General features: G+C 38.4%; 1 protein-coding gene across 5 annotated transcripts in view; it reads right to left on the bottom strand.

Moving 5' to 3' along the window:
• Nucleotides 1-16155, bottom strand: part of mcf2l2 (MCF.2 cell line derived transforming sequence-like 2) — a 193490-nt gene that overhangs the window by 27526 nt on the left and 149809 nt on the right. For 4 of the 5 annotated variants that reach the window (XM_042512812.1, XM_042512803.1, XM_042512811.1 and 1 more), the window contains exons 26-27: nucleotides 14534-14570; nucleotides 14210-14307 (exon numbers count right to left, since the gene is read on the bottom strand). In XM_042512812.1, the coding sequence (XP_042368746.1) occupies nucleotides 14210-14307; nucleotides 14534-14570 (135 nt within the window). Of the gene's footprint in view, nucleotides 1-1725; nucleotides 1825-5103; nucleotides 5200-14209; nucleotides 14308-14533; nucleotides 14571-16155 lie in introns of all 5 variants that reach the window. The other variant, XM_042512814.1, reaches the window with a different exon arrangement.

Below are 16155 nucleotides of genomic sequence, written 5' to 3'. Positions count from 1 at the left end.
CCACATTTTCAACTCTACTGAGCACTTTGCAGTCAATGTGACCCTCAGTGCTCTCTTTGGTTGCACATTTTTTAAATACTGTCAATTCATGAGAGAAAAAGAGAAATACAATAAAAGCGGAGAACAGACTGAGTGGAAGACTTCATTGACTGTGCTCTGGTGTTTTTTCATGCCTGCCCTGCCTCTGCCTGGCCAAAAATGAACCTCTCATTTATATTCCTGCAGTAAATTGCACTTTTGCTGCCACTTTGAATGCCACCCAGCGCTTGAAATGTCAGCTTATCAAAATTCGTATTTCCGTACCATGGCTTTTAAAACGAATATGCATGTCCACTCATTTGCAGATTTTTTTTTCCCTTTGACATTGTTTTCATTCTCAGCAAAGACTTGACTTTCTCCATGCATCTCATACATTTGAAGAGAGATGTAAATAGAAAGGAGGTAATAAGAAAATAGTATTCTTTTTTTGCCCCCACTCGATACATGTACAGAGGTAGACACAATCTTCTCACTACAGATTGAATTTGAGTGTGTGTTCTGGCCTTGAACAGACCTGAATATGTATCAGACTGCAAAGAGTAAAATGATAACCTGGATATATAGAAGGACATACCTAACCAACACACATATATGTATGTATATATGTATATGTATAAACACACACACACACACACACACACACACATATATATCATTCAACTGACTGAAGATTTTATGAATCTTACTGTATCTAAATTGTTTGTGTCTATGTTGTCTTTAACATCTAACTGAAATCACAATTTGTCAAAATTCACATAAAAGTTATTTTTAAATGGATTTCAGTGTTCAGTAGTTTGCCCTTAAAAAGAATTATTCTGGCACTGCTGGCCAACATAGACAGAGAAACAAGAGCCACATTGCATATTTATCTGTCTTCTGTCATGAATTTATGCTCTCTTTCATGAATTCATGTTTTTGTTCATAAATGTATGTTTTCTTTGATGACTTTGTTTTATTTTATGAATTTATGTTTGTTTTTTTTTTTAAAGAATTTATGTGTTTCCTTTAATGTACTGTATGTATCTGTTCAGTCTGCTTGTCACATTATTGCCTTATTATCACTTTCTGTCTGTTTTTTTTTGTTGCTATCTAACTGTACTGCTTAGACTAATATTACATTTTTATTCTTCCCTTTTCATCGAGGTATAAGTCTGTTTAGATTTTCTTAAATATAAAGATGTCTGTACTCTTCATTTTTGTACTGTTTTTATATCTTAAGTTGTCTGTGCTTTTGTTTTATGTGGGTGCTGTATTTCAATGTGCAGGACATTTGTATGCCTCTAATGGGGATCCTTAAACAAACAGTAAACAGAGGGTGTTGTACTTTTGAGTGCACATCTCTGAAGGGAGCACAGCACATGTAATTTGAGAATGTTACATAATATTACAGTTTCAGTTTTATCTTAAATCTTTACCTTTTTGTTCAACACATGAAACATTGCACAGGGATAACTAGTTTTCAAGCTGTTTGAGCTGCACAACCTGGTGTACAGTTCATTTTGCTGTGTGTGTGTGTGTGTGTGTGTGTGTGCGCGCGTGCGTGTGTGTGTGTGTGTGTGTGTGTGTGTGTGTGTGTGAGCAGTGAATGCAAACAGAATTTAAAAAAAAAATACATTTAAGTTTCGAAGCAAAATATAGAAAAAGCAAACTGTGGAAGCAGGAAACTTTGGACGCTTAATCAGGTACCTTTAGTGCGCCGTGCGGCAAAAGAAGAGGAGGAAGAGGAGGCGAGAGAGGAGGTGAGAGAGAAACGGCGGGTGACCTCTGCCTCCTTAGCAGCAGGCTCTATAGACAGGGAAGGAAGGAAGGAGAAGATGTGGAGAAAGAACAAGGGACAGAAAGAAAAGCAAAGTAAAGTACAAGGAGAGAAAGAGAGAAGCAAAGGAGGATGGAGAGAGAGGTGGAGTGTTACAAAGAATTCAAATGAAAGAAAGAAAAAGAGGACAGCATAACAGAGAGTAAAAAAAAACATCTTCACATCTAAACACAAGAATTTTTACCTCTTGATAAAGTTAGAAAGGCATTACTACCATTGCAACTACTTTCTTATAATGATGATAATAATAACCATAACAACAACAGTTCAAGCAAACAGGAGGTGGAGAAAGGAAATGCATGAAATAACGCAAGAAAAATGAAACAAAAATAGGAGCTTTGACAGGAGCTGTATAGGAGGAAGACTGTTATGAACCTTCCATCCATTGAGGAAGACCATAAATGTGATTGAGAGCAGTTTTGGGTCGTTTTTTTTATGTCAAAGTCTGCCATCATAAGTATTTTAAGGTAGGATTATGAACAGGTAGACAGTCAAAGGACTGAAGTAATATAAAATATGTAGGGCTGCCCCTTGAAAGTTGGAGATGTGAATCTTCAGTTGGAGACCCTTCAGTCAACTGCTTCAAGTCAAGCAATTGTATTTCTGTGGACATTTTGCTGTGGGGTGAGTGCTCTTGACTTTCATGCTACTCTTCGGTAAGCTCAGAGCAATTTAATACGCTGTAATCTCTGGCTTTTGTTTGATATCTTGTTCTGGCAAAAAATGTTACATATTTACAACACATCGTTTGTGCCGTTAGCTCGTTTACTATGTGACGTGAATGCCGCTGTCACACTGAACTGAACGCAGAGCCTCATTCAAACTTTAAAACTTTGGGTAGAAATAAAAAAAAAAGTCAAATATTCTTATTAAACAGCCAGTTCTGATTGAGTCATGTCGAGTACAGCCCTAAAAATGTATTTACATTACAAATTACAATTACAAATAATGTAAGTTCAACATGAAAGAGTAATATCACATCAAATCAGTACTTTGTGATGGAGGTAGATGGATCATTTCCACCTGATGAGGAAAAACCTGAAAAAATGAAACCCCCCCCTCCACTGTACTGGAGAGGCAGTATGAATCTCAGATATTTTAAAATGTCAGCATGAAACAGCTTTTACTTATTTTAATGGATATTGTCCATTAACTGACATGGCTGTCACCCAATGACTTTAGTTTAAATAAATTAGGTTAACCATCCTGTGAACCTGCAGGTCAAGCTATAACTCTCTCACTTCTGATATGGAATGTTGTGTCACTGTAAGAAAAATCCAGTTGGTGTTAATGTGTGAGTGCTCGCAGGTCACAGGACACACACTGGCCCTTCAGTCCATGCTTTAGTGATCGAACATGGTGAGGGGACATATACAGCAGTGAAGCACAGAGACACTCCTGTTAATGGAGAGTGTATTCAGCAGGAGGACACCTGCCACCCACTCACCACAGATTCCCATCCCACAGAGCAGACAGCACATTCATCGCTCAGAGCAGTGCTCACGAGTGTGGAGCTAATGCACGAGGACAAAGGGGTGAGTTCATACTTAAAGTTTGGGTTTAGGATCAGGATTCAATGAAAGTAATGAGCAATGCCTGAGTTCACTATGAGCTAGTTACTAACTGTCAGAGCTGAATGACACTGGTAGAAGAGAGTATCAGGATCTCATAGTAGAAGAAAGGCTGGTATTGTAAACGTCCAGGATGCTATGATTTTGGATTCCCCTTCCAAACCTTGTACATGAATCTAACAACAGCCTTCACTCTTCTGGACATCCTGCCAGATGTTGGACCTGCTGCCAGGATTCACTCCCATTGAGCCACAAGAGCATTAGTGAGGTCCAATATAGATTGTATATATAAAGATGGACAATGCTTACCCCTGCTTTGCTTAGGGAAAGCTAAAATATACGGTATATGGCTGCCATCATCTTGTGCTGGTGACATCATTTGGAGCCAAAGTCTGCACAGCAGCGATAGCCGCAGTGGGGGAGTTCCTGACAGAACACCCGTCTGACCAATCATCAGCAGCCCCATGGAATGCGAACACATGGATTGGCCATCACAGCTGTCAATCATGACCGGAAATCCCTTTTTTGTAGAATTGAGTAACTCACTTAAACCAAAACGACCACTTGAACAAACATCAGGGTGATGAGAACTACCTTCAGTGTCAGAAAACATCTTTGGGAAAAATTTATTTGGCATGTACTTTGTGTTTCGTTTGGCCCATGGATGTATTTAAGACAGTCTGGATACAGTCATGGGGGCGGGGCCCCATTCATTCCATGAGAGCTGCTCATTGGTGTATGAAGCAGATAAGCTCTTTTTCTGGGTGTAAATACCTGGATCTATTGACCCATGTGGCATTTGCACAGGAGACTTACGGCGGCGGTGCCCAGCCAAGTGTGCCCAAGCAGGTAACTTCCACGGGTGAAGGAACTGACTTCTGGTTTAGCGCTTTGCTAGCTTGAATGGATGTCTGAAAAACTTTATCTTGCAGCTCAACTCCCTACCCTAACTCTGACCAACCACGTGCAGCATCCTGGCCATAACAGGTAATAGGCTGGGTCTCTCTGTGTCAAAGGTTAAAAAAAAGCTAGAGTTGGAAAGCTTTCAGCAAATTTTTAACTGGAGTTGAAAGTGCCCCCTCCCACCTCACTTATCAGTCTCATTAGGGACATGCGTGGCATGAAGACTGACCGGACTGCTGTGATGTAGAGAGCAGAACTTGGAATCAAGGCCTGTCCTCTTCCGAAAATGTTAATGCGCTTCCAAATGTCAAGAGGGCTTGAACATTAGAGGGTGACATTTAGCACAGAGCTGTGCCGCAGAATTTAGCCTCACCACTGTGTCACCACTGCTGTGACTCAGACAGGTTCTCTCTCTTTGTGTCTATCTGTCTTGATCTCCTGCTGTCTCCCCGTCTTCAAATGCTGTCTCTTCAGCAGCACTCCGTCCCTCTCTTTCCTGAATCACAGTTTCGGTGTTGTAATGCGGGCAGATGCAGAGGATACTGACACGAACAGATAAAAGCTGAGCAAGAGGAGCAGAGGCCTTATTATGCCGACATGCTACAGGCACCGGGACGCACAGAGAGACTGTAGGACAGTGGCTGTGGCTGTTCATGATGATGATGATTCTCATTATGATGATGATGAGGTTGATGATGACAAAGAACAAAGAAGCCACTGATGATGACGAAGGGAGCACAAGTGAGCACTGGAAGTGTCGCGTTGTGCTGTTACCTGCTGGAAGAGACCTCCTGTTGGAAAGTCCCTGCAAGGTGAAGCGTTTCCTAGCGTTAGCAGCCGAGTGGCTTGATTGGCTGGCTGAAGCATCAGCTGAGTGGGAAAGCAAGAGGGAGCAGGGCTTAGTACAGCAGGGGAAGAAGAAGTAGGTCTGGAGAGAAAAATGTTCCAAATCTGTGCAAATGATACATGAGGTTTAGTACTGCTCAGCCAATACCACACTTCGTTGTTTTAACAAAATAAATATGGCTAAATAAAGAAAAAAATGCCATCTTTTCAAAATTAATATTAACCGTTTAGAACCTGGATTGACATCAGTTTTGTTGCTCTGTGTTCAGATGGTTTTCACAAGCATTTATAGCTATGAAAATTGATTTGATGTTTTTTGAAAACATGGGGAAATGCAATGAGCAACTTGGCAAGAAATGTCCGGACATTTTGAAAAAAAGAAAAGAAAAAGTAAAAGGTGATGAGAAAATGACTTGCAACTTAACTGTCATTAGATATCATCCCCAAAAAGAGGGAAAAAATAGAAAACCATATTCATGATTCTTACAATTTACATTTCTTTTTTTTTTTTTGCATTTTCTGAAAGTAACTTTTTGTGTCTCTCTTTGTTTTTTAGAGAAATTTCATGTTAATTGTTTTTTTTCTGTCAAATTGTTGGGCCATCTATTTTATCTATACCATCTATACTAAGTTGCTCCTTACCTTCTGTCTGTGTTTTTTTGAAAGAGATCAAGCCTATTGGCTCAGGTTTTAATGGATTACACATTTATTTGACATTTGCCATTGCAAATAGCATTTAGTAATATTGCAGTTTGTCACAGGAATGTTTCTGTCTCACTGGTTGCTGCGTTTTTGTCAAGTCCAATCTCAACTGCGCCATTTGCCTAAAACGTCCCAGACGCAGCAAAATAAGAAGAAAATAAGAGAACGTTTCACACTTCTATAGTGGGTCATAAATCATAATTGAGGGCTATTGACCTCTGGATGAGACTATACGTTGTTTTTTGGTTTGTTTTTTTTTTTTTAGAAAATTCCTGTATAGTTAACCTTTACCAATAAACACCACCAATCTTTTTCATGTCAGACTTTAAGTAGCTGAGTTAACTGAACATATAGTTACAGTAATGTTCAACAGTCTTTTCATATTTGATGCCACAAATGATGCCACACTACTTTAAAGTTCTGTGGTGTGACACAGAGCCCTGAAGAGGAGAGAAGCAGAAGGTGTTAAAATAGCAGCTTCGTTTTAGTTATGCTCAGTTGCTGTGAAAAAAAAACAAAAACTCAAGAGATGGAGAAAACAGTAACTCAGCTGGCATCGTGTGAAAGTGGCAAAACATGTTACTGACCAAAGTTACATGGTTACGTCATGCATAGAGAGACCGAGAAATGCAACTGAAAGCTACAGAAAAGGCATGTGGACTCTTAAGTATATTTTTGTCAATAATAATACAATCAGAGAATGGGATAATACACTGCTGACACCTCCTGCAGTGCAGTGAAGATCAATAAAGTCAGTCCTACAGCGTCAGACCAAGAACAATGATACATCCTTAAATATAGATCCATGTAACTTAGTGACATTAAAGCCTCTGGAAACCCAAATTACAAAAAAATGACTATCTTAATATGTAATTCAGGGTCTTAGATTCATAACAAAAAGCAAAAATGATCAGACATTAACCTCAAATTTGAAATACTGTCATTTTAGGTTTTTTTTACAGTTTCCTGAAGCTGGGTTGATTTGGGCATGCTTATTCCTGATCCATAAAATAATCAATTATTGGCCATTAATTTTTTTAATTAATAACTGATTAAGGAAAATGCTTACGGTCTGCAACCCTAATACACACATAAGAATATCTAAGAAGCCTGTCTACAGCACGAGACACCATCTCAGATCACTCATCCATTTAAACCTTTAGTTCATCCATGAAAGTTATTCAATATAAGGAGACTGTAAAGCTCTCTCAGCCTTGCAGTATTGTGATCTGTACATCACAGTGAGACTCATCTCTTTCTGCTCCATCCATTTGTGTGTGTATCTGGGCTTGAAGGTCACAGTGACCTCTCTGTGGGAGAACATGTGGGAGTCTGTCAGCCTGCTTCACTGTGCAATCAGATTTGCATGATGGAGTTTTATCTGATGGAATTTTATCTGTCTCATTCTCAGTCAAAGGGAACACAACTCTCTCTCTCATACACATGCAGAGTAACAGCACACTTTAGACCCCACCAACCACTCCTCATTCTACTCTTCACATTGAAAACCAACATTGTGTAAATGGATGGAGGGGGTTGTTGTGAGGCCCATTTCTTTCAAAAACATTGGGGGAAGGCAACAAGCAACGAGCAACTTAACAACACATGGCCCCAAAGCAGCAAGAAATTTTTAAAAAAGTTACAAGAAAAGTAACTTAAACTAAGCAAAAAAAAGGAGAGAAAAGCAAATAACAAAAAGAAACAAAAAAAATGACTTGAAAGAGTGTAGAAAATTAAAAAAATATGTATACATTTTTTGGTAACATCATTTTAAATGTATTATTAGAATGATTTGAAATATAGTTTATACTTTAATTTCATACACCTTTTTAAAAACTAGTGTTTGAGTTATATTCAGGTCATTTTCCTGTCACCTTTTACTCATTTCTTACAATTTGTGGGGCATTTCTTGCAATGTTGGCCTGGGCCTTTTTTTCCCATGTTGTGTAATTTCACTTGCTGCTAATTCTGCATGTCAACATGGCTTAAAATGGCACAGAGCCATAGATACATATACTGCAAAATCTGACATATGGCACGCAGACGTAACAGTCTCAGTTAGGTCTGGGACTTGACTGATATAACACTTTCTCTAGCAGATTGAATCATTTGACTTTCAGACATGACCTGGACATGTCTCATAAGTCTTTCAGATGAACTGATGTTTACTAATCTAAAAGTCACAAAAAGTAGGGCTGCCTCTTTAACCCTCTGAAACCTGGAACAACATTACTTTTCTTGTGCTGCTTTCAGATGCATTCACACGTATTTAAACCATTGAACCCTGGGCAAATTAGTACGATTTCTCTCAAAAACATGAAGAAAAAAAGGCAATGAGCAACTTGGTAAGAAGTGTTGCACAAATTGCAAGAAATTATTGGATTTAGAAAATTATTTAAATAAAGCTAGGGAAAAATGTTTAGGAAAGAAAAGAAAAAAAAACTAGGGAAAAAATATATTCATACCTATCATCATTACATATTTGAAATTATGTTACAAAATTTTAAAAAATATTGTAATTTTTAAGCACTTTTTCCTCTTTTTACATTTTAAAAATAATTAATTATTATTATAATTATCATTATCATTATTATCGTTTATTTATTTTAACACATTTCAAGCTATTTTCTTGCATTTTTCTAGTGTCTGCAAAAAAAGTTGTCGTGCAATACCAATCAATTTTTAGCACTGATAGCTTGTTTGGTATATTACATGAATGCCGCTGTCAAACTGAACATCCCACTGAGCCCTGTTCAAACTTTAAAACTTATTTAAAATATTTGAACTGAGCTGCCAAATCTGATTTAACTGGAAAAGTTGGGTATGGCCTGACTAAAAAGTAACTAAAGCATTACATTTACACTGCCTGTTCAAGGCGGCAATATCAGGCCATCATGCCGCCTCATTCTGTAAATACCGCCCAATCACGGAAAGGAGCGGTAGAGTGGTCTCACTTCTGTGCCAGGAACGGAGGAATGTAAAGCCAGAAAGACCTGACCCTGCGCGTTAGAGTATCAAATTTTGATGACACTTCTATGCATGCAATCCAGCGGTGGAAGATTTAAAAAGCAGTTGTTAGCATAGCGGCTAATTCAAAGAAGAACAGTGGCTGACTATTGGGGGGCTCCTTACCCTCAGAGCAGAGGGCGAGATCAACCGCCATACAAAGGACACGGTAAATGATTGTGATTAGGATATAATGCCATTGATGTTTAGAAAGTGTAGCCAACACATATGTTTTATGTCACACTAGAGGCGAACCCTCATATGTTAAACTCATGCCCGTCATACGCCCTTTGATCGCAGGATGCCAGGATGCAGTGTATAATCACACACTGGGTTGGAATAATGCTGCCATATTCGGGTCTGTGTAAAAGTGCAGTGGTGGTATGAAGGGTGGACTTTGTTGTGGCCCTGTAGAGCCATCTTTGGGTAAAAGTGGCTTAAAAGTCAAGTTCTCATATTCAAAGTCGACCATGTAGGCAATGACACTAATTGGACACAGTCTTTGGAAAGACTAGTATCTAATTTGCCATGACGGATTTCCTCTTTTAAAATATTGACAGTGAAGCAGGTCTATGCACTTTACTCTAATATGCAGGAATAAAAGAATGAGTATTTTTCTATTTATTACAAGGATCCTGGAGAGTAATAAACCAAAGTTGCGGCAACAACATGGACATGCTGGAGTAATTCATATATATGGTTTTCACTTTGAGTGTGGTGACTGTGTGTTTATGAGAGCTCTCGGCCTCTGCTGCACAGCAGGATTAGCTCTCTAACTGCTCTTATTACTGCCCTCATCATTATTACAGTGACACAGAGAGAAATAAGATGGGGAGGCACAGCGAGATGGAAAATGATTACATTGGGAAGAATTTGGGTTCATTATAGAGCAAAATTGACTCATTTTCCACATTGAGTTGTCCATCTGTATCTATAATAATGATTTTGAGGTTCTTTTTCATATCTGCTTAATAGAAGCAGTACGAGTGGTAAAAGTAGTAAGACTACACACGCAGATGGTAATAAAATATGAAGGGAGGTGAAGACACTGCATTGAGGTGAAAGGGTCAGGTGCATCAACAAAACAAAATGAGTTATTGTAGTTCATGTAGTCTGCTGATTTGGCTGGTTAAAGGCTATGACACAACGCTAAGGGAGGCAATCAATCTACTTTAGAACCACACCTGGTCAATGTAGATCAACGCCAAATAGATTTTTCAAATTGTCAAATTAATAATACATTTAGGAAATGGTTAATTTCAATTTAAATATGATATTAATTGATTTCATATATTATTTTGAATAAATTATATATTCTTTTGTATTCAAATCTCATTATTTTGGTTTTGGTTTTGTTTTGTTTTTTTTCCACTTTCATATTGTGTTTTTTTCAGTTTGCAGAGTTTTGGCCCTGATCTGTAGTGGGCAGCACAGCATCAACTGAGAGGAGCCTGGGATTGTGAGTGACAGCATAATAAAGAAAACTCAGGGCCTTCCCGAACTGAAAGAAAGAATTTATGTCAAAAACAATATGTGACACACTACACTTTGAAGTAAGTCCTAAGTAGGGCTGGGGCGACGGGTCGACGTAATCGACATGATTGATTACGTAAATACCTCGATTCCGCGTTGACGCGTCGCTCCGTTTCACACAGCGTGCGCCGTGAGGGCGTGAGCAGCGCCGATCGTGTTGTTTTTTGTTTCAGCGCTCATGTACCAAGTTAGAGCGTGCACACTGCCCGCTCAAGCAGCGCTTGTCAGGCGCGTCAGCTGGAGCACATCTAGAGAAACGGTGGCTCGCCAAGTTTTTACGTGTGACGCTCGCGTTTGTCAGCAGGAATAGACTGCTGACAAACTGATTGATTATATCGACTCTTTACCACTTTATACTGCACTTTAAAGTCTCCATCTGTCACAGAGATGAGGAAATACAAAGATGTCTGTTTTACCTCAACTTCCTTGCTTCCCTTTCAAAACAAAAGCCCTCTGACTGTGCCTCTGTAGACAGAATGCCATCAATTGCTGACACAATGCATTTTATTTTGAAACATTTACAGGATGGGGTTGTCAGCTGTGCAGGAGCTTGTGTAATTTTAAAAATAAGTGGCATATGTGCTTATAAATATGAAAATACAGCACTCATATCAGCAGGCAGCGGTATGCCTTAAGGCCCAGTTAAGGCTGGACTATTTTGATGCAGAAAGAATAGACTAGTTCTAACTATTTCTGCTAGAGAAAAGTTATAGTGTTATTCAAATTGCATTAATTTTACTGTAAGATGTTTTGTTGGACTGCTAGATTTGCGGCTTGTTACTGTAACAAAGAGTAACTGTTTTGTTACACCTAAAAGTGAATTTTACATTGTTCTATTTATTTTGCTGTTGGATTGCTAAAAGTAAAATGCGCTACATTCCTTTTACTTGAGTGGAACAAGCTCTTGCATTAATTTTGTTTGGAGAGACTTTATATCAGACTGTAAAACACAGATTACCAATTAAGACTACTATTTTTGGGGGGGAATACTGCCCTGCAGCATTTTAAAATGTTATTTTCGGTAAATTTGTTTTCATATTAATCGAGTTATAAAAAAATAATAGCTAGTTCACTAAAAAAATAATTGATAGATTGATCGATTAATCGAAAAAAGAATCGATAGATTAATGGATAAAAAAATAATTGTTAGATGCAGCCCTAGTCCTAAGTAAACCCATCCATGGCAATGTTTAATGCTCAGAGCAACTGATGTAATATAAAGGCAGAGAGTGAGAGACAGTGTGGGGTAGAGGGAGGGGAGGTAAATAGGTCAAACAAACACAGACTTTCAGCTAGGAGACAGATATTCTTGTCCTATTGGAAACCAAAACTCAATTAATGTAAAGTTACATAACTCCGGACAGTGCGAGGGATATGCATCATATACTCATGTGAAATGATTATGTCATGTTAAGTACTTTTTTCTTGACAACATCGATCACATGTTACAAAATGTGTCACACAAAGGCAGCTGAGTGTCACATACAGAGGCTACAGGGTGCATCTTACAGAGCCAGATAGCCAGGGACAAAAACGTGATATTTGATTATAATCATGAATAAACTCTCACTCAGAATTCACACTCTACAATATGCCTGTGAGTCATTACATTTTTGCAGGACTAAAATAACACGGTGATAGTTGCCTGACATGTCTTTGCATCTTTTAGTGGTTTATTCTTCAATAATAATTATTATTATTTTATGAGTTTTTATTTTTCATGAATTTGATTCACTTTTATGTTCAGTTGACAGCTTTGTTTTGTTCCTGAAACTTGTACCTCGCCCTATGTGCAGCACACTGTGCTTCCACATGGAATGAAATGTGCAATATAAATAAATTTTTGCTTGTCTGCTTGCTTGTCACAGGATCTGATGATAGATAATTGGTATACCTTTAATAGTGCTAATTTGCCCAAATGTAAATAAAAACAGGCTGAAAGCAGCTCACTGACACAGTGTCAGACTTTGCACTGAATGTCTCAGCACTAACAGATACACCACAGGCTGAAACATCATTAGTGTGAAACAGGATGTAAGTGCATGGTGTGCTATAGTATATCCACCAGATGCAGATCACACTTTAATATAAGGTGTAAATTATATCTAAAATACTGCTCCTCCTCACCAGAATAGATAAATTAACACCTCTGGCGCACACACACACACACACACACACACACACTCACACACACACACACACACACACATTGAAAATGCACGTGTCTGTGTGTGTGTGTGTGTTAATCATCAGTGTGAAGCAGCTGGCCTCTGCTGAGATGTCAGTGAGAAGTGTGCCTGTCTGCTCAGAGCGTGTGTGTCTGTGTGTGTGTGTGTGTGTGTGTGTGTGTGTGTGTGTGTGTGTGTGTGTGCCATACTTTTGGACCAGTAATGCGTCATCATGAGAAACTAACAGTCTAAGAACAGAAATGAGATGGAGAGAGGGAATGAGGAGGAAGAATGGAGAGATGGTATGATAGGAAAACTTAAGAAACTTTCTCAAAAGGAGAACTGAAATGTCAAAGGGAGAACATGGAATGGAATGTTTACATCTGTAATGTAGTGTCTTTAGCATCAGATCTGCGTCTATACGTTCACTCTGAACTGGCTACATTTGTAAATGTGTATTAGTAAAGAAATAATTTGGTCAGTTGTGCTGTCTCTGCCACACTTTAGCTTCTATGGTTCTATGACAGATATTAGCTTCTATGTACTTTTATTGTTGCTAGCTGAAAAAAGGCAGAGAAGATATTTTGCTGTTTTTACTATGGGCAGATGACTCTACTAAAATGACATACAAGCAAATCTCGTATGGACTAAAGTCTTTTTTAAAAAACAAATGGCTTTTTAAATTTAGATGGCGTAATGTAGATGGAGGCAGAGAGGAGCATATGACCACTCAGATGGCATGTCTTACACAGCAGCAGTATTTCTGCTGTCAACTCACAAAAATACCAAATGTCAGCAGGTACAAGGTAGATTTATTTCTTCATTTTTCTTAAATGTGGTTTAAGAAGTTGTGCTGCTGCATTCATTGATTGATTGGTTGACTGTATTTATGGATGATCAGATACAGAAACATAAATATCTAAACCTCTATGCCAGTAATCAGTCGCCTGGACAGACGGTTGGTTGTGAATGTGTTTGTGACATGAGTCAGCCTGGTTAAAACACTTGTGGATCTCACTATCTTCTGACTTTTAGGCAGCTTGTGACAGCTGTGCAGCTGAGAGGACAGCTGGCTCTGAACGGATGTTGGAGTCAGTGGGGTTTAAACGACAGATGCTACGGCAGTGCTCATCTACATCTTGACTGTGGTGTAAATTTTGGGGTAAGCATTTCTAGTCTTTGTGAAGAAAAATGGGATTTATGGAAGAAACCTAAAGAGACACAAAGAGGCATGGTGGGAGGAGGTTGAGTTGTTGGGAAAGGTTGTAATGGATGGATGGCACATTATTGGATATGTGCAGTGGATGGATAGATGGGTAGATACAGATAGATAGACAGACAGACAGACAGACAGATAGATAGATAGATAGATAGATAGATAAATAGATAGATAGATAGATAGATAGATAGATAGATAGACAGATATATAGATAGAGTCAAGGTGGTTTCTCAAACTCAACACTGGATGTAATCCTTGACCTCAAGATTCATTTCCCATCTAAAGTTTCTACTCTTCCTCCAGAAAAGAACACGAGAAATTGTCTTTTGTAGGACAAGTAAGGAGAAAATGGCTATAGAGTTTATTGTGGTTGGAGTCTGGTTTAAAGTAATCTGTGACCACTCACCTCTCTTCTGCCTCATGTTGGGGCTGGGGTTGGTCCTCCTGAAGCCTGACTCTGGACTCGATGAGTCGGACTGCCTCAGTGCCATCTTACGCACATTCCTGGAGCAGAGAGACAGGTAAAACTGGTGTAAGTGGTTGAAATGGCTGAAGCAGAATGTCTGCGATTTGATTTCCAAGTATCCTATATTCCTGTCCAATATGGAAAATTCTGACAACAAAGTGTAAGGTTTCAGATCCTGTGCAAATGTTCTTATAATGGTAGGAGGTGATTTGAACTCAAATTTTATCTTATTGTGTTGTTAATAAAATGGAGTTGATTGCTCACCTCATGGGGGCGCCGTAGATGTTATGCTGGCTGGCTTCTGTCAACACAAGAGGGACACGACATTTTTACATTTCACTGTTCAACATATGACAACAGTGTTTCTTCAGTGCAGTTCAACAATGATGTAACTGTTGCAGAAATCATTTATGTGAGAAATTCCTGATCTGTTGCCTCAATGAGTAAGGTCTGCTGAAGTTTAACCCCTTGAAACCAGAACAAATTGGCTTAATCATTTTCAAAAACATGGGAGAAATGAAATGAGCAACTTTTCAAGAAATAACCCAACATTAGTAAGGTATTAGAGAAGACGTTACAAAACATTACCTGAAAATTAGCAGGAAAAAAACCCAAAAAAAGCAACAACAAAAAAAAAAAAAAAAAAAAAAAAAAAACCAATTAACAAAAAAAAATTAAAAAACAAGAAAATGGCTTGAAAAAAAACTGCAAATGTATTTAACTTCAAACATATAATTATAATTAAATAACTGTTGTCACTAATTATTATTAATTCATATTAATTTCCCTCTCTCTGCCTCTCTCTCTCTCTTTTTGAAACAAAATTTCAGTTTAGTTTCATGTCTGCTTTTCCAAATTTCTTGTAATTTGCAGGACATCTCTTTCAAAGTGGCTTGTGCCTTTTTAGCTATTTAGCTCCTTTTAAAAGAAATCAAACAAATTTGCACAGGATTCACTGATTTTATCACTTTTGAAAAGCGTCCATATGTTCCAAAAAAAGCGATGTGGATCAAAGGATTAGCAACTAAAACTACTCAGTTACAGAGAAGTAAGATCCAAAGAACCAGCACTAAGATTAGATGAGGTCCTGTAGAATCTTGTGCTCTGCACCATACAGGACATGAAGGATACAGCGCAGACAAAAGCTTCTCTGGCTCTTCACCTCTTCCTCCATTCTAACATTCCTGAGTCATCTCCATGCATCAAACCACACAAAGTGCTGCGTCATGTCTGTAAGCTGCTTTTATTGCCTGATAAAAATTACTTTGTTACCCTTTGAAGACAGTAGAAACATCAGAACACTGAAGTCACCCAGATACAGCGCTGGATATCAAAAAGAGCCTGAATGAAACAAGCGGACATAGCATTGGGATCTGAAAAAGGGCTTCAAAAAAGTCATCTGTGTTTTCATCTTGTCAAGATGGGACCAGTAAAAGTACTTGTATTAGGGACTCAACTGAATGGCCATTTCCAGCTTGTGCAAATTTACAAACGACACGACCACATCACTCCCACCCCTGAAACGCTGCACTTGCTAACTGTGAGGTATAGAATTAATTTCAAACTTTTACTAATGACTTTTAAAGCCCTACATGGCCTTGGTCACAGCAATAAACAAAAATAAATTCACAGAACTCTGCATACTGTATCCTTTTACAGTTTTTTGATATTTATTATTATTGTTTGTTAGCAAAGTTGTTTATTTGTTGATTTCTCATTGGCTCTAATTGCCATAGGCACTGAATGTGGTTGGTCCAGCACTGCTGCCCACAGTCACAGAATGCACATGCCTATGAGATGTGAACATGTAGCCAAAGATACATTTTTTGTCCCCAGATAAATTTATTTGAATCATTTTAGAGGTCTTTTAGAAGAGCAAAATGTAT

The sequence above is a fragment of the Plectropomus leopardus genome, chromosome 3 (assembly GCF_008729295.1).
Source record: "Plectropomus leopardus isolate mb chromosome 3, YSFRI_Pleo_2.0, whole genome shotgun sequence".
NCBI classification, from domain to species: domain Eukaryota; kingdom Metazoa; phylum Chordata; class Actinopteri; order Perciformes; family Serranidae; genus Plectropomus; species Plectropomus leopardus.
Note: the sequence above shows the minus strand (reverse complement) of the source record. Positions and strands in the feature narration are given on the sequence as shown.